This window comes from Peromyscus leucopus, chromosome 6 (assembly GCF_004664715.2).
Source record: "Peromyscus leucopus breed LL Stock chromosome 6, UCI_PerLeu_2.1, whole genome shotgun sequence".
Taxonomy (NCBI): Eukaryota; Metazoa; Chordata; class Mammalia; order Rodentia; family Cricetidae; genus Peromyscus; species Peromyscus leucopus.
The window spans coordinates 22,486,804-22,492,803 of NC_051068.1; the positions used below are offsets into that span (position 1 = coordinate 22,486,804).

General features: G+C 41.5%; 1 protein-coding gene across 6 annotated transcripts in view; it reads left to right on the top strand.

Moving 5' to 3' along the window:
- The window catches only part of Jade1 (jade family PHD finger 1), a 65,375-nt gene extending 61,495 nt beyond the window's left edge, over window positions 1–3,880 (top strand). For all 6 annotated transcript variants that reach the window (XM_037206568.1, XM_028895061.2, XM_028895060.2 and 3 more), the window contains exon 11: window positions 163–3,880. In XM_037206568.1, the coding sequence (XP_037062463.1) occupies window positions 163–1,049 (887 nt within the window). In that variant the 3' untranslated portion in view covers window positions 1,050–3,880. The remainder of the gene's footprint in view (window positions 1–162) is intronic.
- The last annotated feature ends 2,120 nt before the right edge of the window (window positions 3,881–6,000 follow it).

Genomic DNA, 6,000 nt, shown 5'->3' on the forward strand with positions numbered 1-6,000 from the left:
CTTGAATCAGGTCATGGCTTTAAAAACACTTTTTTTTTTTTTTTTTTTTACAAAGTGCTGGTGACTCTTGGGTGGGAAGTTTGTGTAATGATGCTTCAGGTCTAGAACTTCATTATTTGGCTTTGCTTATGTAATTTTTCCCTTGTGGTTTTCTGTTTGTAGGTGTGCCTTCTTCCTGCTCCTCCTCACTGGAAAACATGCTTTTGTTCAATAGTCCTTCTGTGGGCCCCAATGCTCCCAAGATAGAGGACTTGAAGTGGCATTCTGCATTCTTCAGGAAACAAATGGGTAGTACTTCCTTGGTTCGTTCGCTGAAAAAGTCCCATAAGCGAGATCCTTTGAAGAATAGTCCTGGGAGTGAGGGCAAGACCCTGTTAAAGCAGCCAGATCTGTGTGGTAGAAAGGAGGGGCTGGGGGTCCCAGAAAGCTATCTGAGCTTTGAAAAGACTTTTTCAGAAGCACGTCTCATATCATCAGCACAACAGAAAAACGGTGTGGTGACACCAGACCATGGGAAAAGAAGAGACAATCGTTTTCATTGTGATCTCATTAAAGGAGACTTAAAGGACAAATCTTTTAAACAGAGTCACAAGCCTCTCAGGTCCACAGACACATCCCAGAGGCATCTGGACAACACAAGAGCTGCCACCTCCCCTGGAATAGGGCAGTCAGCACCTGGCATGAGGAAGGAGATTGTGCCCAAGTGCAATGGCTCCCTAGTCAAAGTGCCTACAACAACACCTGCCAGCCCAGTGAAAAGCTGGGGAGGATTCCGGATTCCAAAGAAGGGTGAACGGCAGCAGCAAGGAGAAGCCCATGGGGGGGCCTGCCACCAGCATTCAGACTGTCCCCACCTGGGTTTAGGCCGAGTTCCAGGCAAAGAAAGGGCAAAGAACAGGTTAAGAACCGACAGTGAGAACGATGGGTATGTCCCTGATGTGGAAATGAGTGACTCAGAGAGTGAGGCCTCGGAGAAGAAGTGTATCCATGCCAGCAGCACCATCAGCAGGAGGACAGACATCATCAGGAGAAGCATCCTGGCCTCTTGATGAAACAGACGGTGTGGAAGCATGTGGCTTGTTGCTGGCCATGCTGAGGAGAGCTCTGACATGGGGGCAAGCAAAAACCCATTATTTCTGAGCTACACAAACATATTTCCTTGCAATTCAGATTGAATTTTTTTCCAGAGTCATTTACAAATCATTTGTTGTGAGAAGTTTGTGTTATTTGCAACTTGTTGAGGAAACAGTAGGTTGTAACCACAAGACACTAAGATTAGAACCTGAACTAAACACTAAAAATGAGGTAACTCTAGAGAGGGCCAGGCTTGAAAGGCACCGTGCATTACTGCCCTCTACATTTTTTCCAAAGCACAAACTCTTGGATACTCTGAGTACAGAATCAGATAGAATTCTGTGTTATGAATAAATCCTATTTATAGAAGCCTTCACATACTATTTATAGCCCACAAAGCTTATTTTCTAGGAATGGTAAATGCTGACAGCATTTTGGCTCCCAGGCTGTTGGTGTGAGTAGCTGGGACTCGGAAGCTTCAGCAACACTGGGATCTTGCACACGTGGCATCCAGGGGAAGAGTTTACACAACAGGCGTTGGTGGAAGGCTGGAGGGACAGAGCAGAGCTGCTCAAGTGAGACTTTGGACCTGTGTAGCAGGTCCTGCGCCCCCGAGTGGGCTGTGGACATATGGTGGGTGGAGAGGATGGACCTGGTCGAGAAAGTTCTGTGAGAAAGGGCAGCTGAGGCCCAAGTGTTACTAGTCCTCTCGACCTTCCTCTTTCCTAACTGCTGGTCCTCGGACCCAATTGGGATTTCCCTGGCTACTGCCAGTACTTGACCACCTGGCTTCCAATAACACAATGACTATTCAAGTTCAAGTGATGAACTTCAGACTCTGGTGACTCACTCCCCAGAGTCGACCACTAGTGCGTGTTTGGGGAATCCAGGCTTCCACCATGAACGGATTCCTTAAGCAAAAAGGAAAAAAAAAAAAAGGTAAAACAGGTTATATTTTAAAACAATAGAAAGGCAATATGTTGCGTCAAGCTCTTATATTGACCAAGGCTATACAGGAAAGAAGTCAGTGTACCCTTGAATAGGTTTTTTGGAGTTGGAGTTCTAAACTCTGATTTGTAACTTGGACTTTCGAATTGCAAATGGCAATAACTAGTAAATTATCAGCAATAATTTACCATTAAATTTGAGTACAATGTTCTGTTTTTGCACTTATGTAGTGCGTATGTATTCAGACAAGTGGATAGTGTTCAAGTCCTGTTATTTTCTTTGGCATTCAGTGTAGTTGTGAATCAAATTTAAGAGAAGGAAATAACAATGAGATTTAGATTTAAGGGTATTTCGAATAAGCCCAGTTTCCCCTAAATTACCCTTAGTTTGTTAATATCAATGTTTGGATTCCCATTCATTTATACATCTGTTTCCATGTGGCAGGGACATTCTGATATTTAATGAGCAATGTTTTGAGTTTGTAGAAGCTTTCAAGTCTTCCAGATGATTGTCAACAACAGAAAAGGCTTATTGAATTCCATCTTGCTATGCAAGTTTTATCAGATGATCAAATGACAGATCTGATGCATCCCATTGTATGTATGACATTTTCAAACCAAGTCTTAACTTCTCAAGTACATTGTAGTAGCTAATTCAGGGGCGGGGAAAGGATGACCCAGGTTTTAGATTGACTATTTTTGAGCTGTGGAGCTCCTTTTGAGACTGCTGCCCAGATCAGCTTGTTGCTACCGGTATTTGAAGGTTCTTAGGAGTCCAAGTTGTACTTTCGCTTGTAGCTTAATTTAAAAATGAGATGTTTTGCATATGAACAAAACCCTTTTGCTGGATACAGGAAAAGGTTGGACTCTATCTAGTTATCTTTTGTTTGCAGCAACAGTACTGGGTGAAAATAGAATTTATAGAGGAATAATTTGTGAAGCCATAGAAAGAAACCCTAAATTAATCTAGTGAGTATATAGCCTCTCACCAGTTTAAGAGGCACCAGATCCATTTGCACTATTAGGAATGCTAGTTTTGTGCAAAAATAATGCCTTACCTGTTTTCCCCCCACATTTAGGTTGAAAAGCTTTCAAATGTTCCAAGTTATGCTGAACCAAAAAACAAAACAAAATAAAAAAATAAAAAAAATTTCCCCACAAAAACAAAACAAAAAATAAAAGCCCACACTTTTTATTACTGCTTTGAAATGCAAATGGTATAGAGCACGGTTTCTGACAGTGTAACGATAGCTTTGTAAGTTAGTTTCATGTCATGCTGGGAACTCTGTATGAGGCGGCCATACACAGCGACAGCCCACCTACCCACTTGCATTCTATTAGTATGGAGCTTTTTTGTTTGTTTGTTCTTTTGAATCTTCCTTGTGCATCCTGACCAAGAAATATCTTTGATTATGATCAATGTATTATGTCAAAATGTAGGCTAGTTAAACTTTTGTAAAGTTGCCTGGAATGTCATTTGTTAGGTTATAAACACAAAATTTAAATGAAGGGTTTTATGTGTTGTGTACAAATCTTAATTATTTTAAAATGGACAAACTTGTCATTACATTTGTAACCTTGTACAGAGGATTTTTCACTATGTGCCTAGCTTGGTGTCCATTCAGCTAAAATTGAAAAGAAAAAAAGGTGCATGAAGAGTTAAAATCAGAAGTTAAACAAAGTATATGTAGAGATGACTATTTTATATTACATGGCCCAATCCTGTATTTATTTCTACCCCCTTTTTGAAAGTATTTATAAAACTAGTTGAAGACAGCTGTATTTTTTTGTTGAACTATTTAGTAGAATTTGTGCCTTTTTGTCTGTATGTGAATAAATGCTGTACATTTTGCAATACATTTTTAAGTGTCTGTTCTGTTAATCTGCTTTTGGTTAAGGGCCCTCACAGTGGGTTTGTCGTCTCACTGTTACATGGACAATGAGAACTGTAGGGGACACACCTACCCAGAGGACATGGAATCACTGGGCTGGTTTCTAGACACTGCTACTAATAGTTGCCCTGTGTGTTGTCCGTTCCCCACCACCCCTCCATGCAGCACTTTGAGCGCTTTCCAAGATAGAATTTGGATCTGAAGCAGTTTTTGAAGCAACACAGACTAGGGTTTAAAGGCCGAGCTGTGGTTTATTACTCACATAACCAGTCAAGTCTTTAATCCTCAGTTTTCTCAGAGGTGTTATGCTTCCTACCTCAACCTCCCAGGCAAGGTGGTATATGCCTGTAATCCTGTAACTTGGGAGGTTGAAAAAGAATCACTAGGTATTATTTCAATGATCTTCAAAAACAGCACCCCTAAAAGACATATTTGCGTGTACCTCCAAAAGAGAACACTTGTCCAGTGTGTGCAAGACCATGTTTCTCTCTCTACTGCTGCAAAGACAAACATTTTGGTGTCTTACTGGAGTTGCAATATTTAGAGCATTTCAGAGATCTTCTGCAAAGCACATACTAGGCATCGAACCATGGTAAGCCATCGTTTTTCACCATTAGGATGCTCCAGGAATCTCTATGATTTGGTAAGCCTGTCCAGGTTAATGCTATTCCCGAAGGCTGTATTTGTGAAGTATGAAGTGCTTAACAGTTTTTCAGAGTAGTTTCATTAAATCCCTTTGAGTACAGAATACTGGAACAGTAGGTCAAATAAGAGGGACTGACCTACATTCCCCAAAACAGGATGTCTAAGATCACAGCATTGGGACTTGGCAAAACTGGGCCTCCCTCAAAGTTTTAGTTTTGAATATTTGCTCTGGGAACAGTCTTACACAATCTGTCCAGTCAAATGCACCCTGATGTTGGGGCGGCAAGCCTGATGTAGTGTACCAGGTTTCTATCTCTACTGCTGCAAAGTGTAGTGTAGATTATGATTAGAAGCAGCGATAGCATGCCATTACTGCTCTACTCGAATTTATAATTTTGAACAGTCTCTTCTAACATGAAGTGACAATACTTGGCTAAACCTTTGTTTATTTCTCCTTGTCCTCCTTAGTGACTATTTACTTCCATGTTGTTTGCTCTCATAAGACTCCAGAGAGAAATAACTGTGATTCTTCCTATAAGGTCTTCAAGTTGAATAATCACAATAGCTCCCTAGGGAAATTAAGTTCCCAGGAGCCAAAGGAAGGGCCCGGTGTTGGCAATTCTGTAATCTGTGACGGGAAATGTGGCACCAGGGATTTGAGTTCATGTTTCCACCCAAATCAAGGAGAAAATGGTTCTGCCTTTGAAACATTAGCCATCTGCATTAAACTGCCGTTAATTGCAACACTGAAATCTTTCCTCCAGTTTCTCTTTAATGCTCAGTACTGCCTTAGACATTCAGCCTCGTCTATGCCAGTTCAGAGAGCTCAGTCTCTGAGAAAGATTAAAAGCCAATCTAATCTGTCCTGTCCATTCCTTGGTTTCTGCTGTTCTCCATGTAGCCGAATTCTTTTTCTGAATGTACTGCTTTCTCAAGGGGGAGTAATTCTCTGATTATACAGATGCTTCAGGTTTGGGTATTCAGTTTTTCTCTCTTGTTTTAGGCAGCGACACCCTGGGAATCCATTGTGAATCCTTTCTTCAATGGCCCATTGTTCATCAAGGTCTCTACCACTCCAACAATTTTCGTTTCTTGGGGTTCCATCACCTCTTCAGGGTTCTTCATTTCTTGCTAGATTGTTGCAGCAGCCTAGTCTTGTTTCCTTGACTCACACTGTGCTGAAATGAACTGTTTCCCCTAATTAGCTGTAACCTTGCCAATGCTATCTCCACAGTAACAACTTCCAAATGGCAGATTCTGTCATTCGGTACAGCTTTCAGAGGAGCCTCCAAACTTGGTAATTAGACTGGGCTTATCAAGTGGCAAGCACTGGTCTGTACTACATATACTCATTTGTTGAGTCGTTGGGCAGGCACTGTTCTCTTTTTGCCAATGAGGAAACTGAGGCTCACCATCTGTGGGGAGATCTGGAAACCATTTCC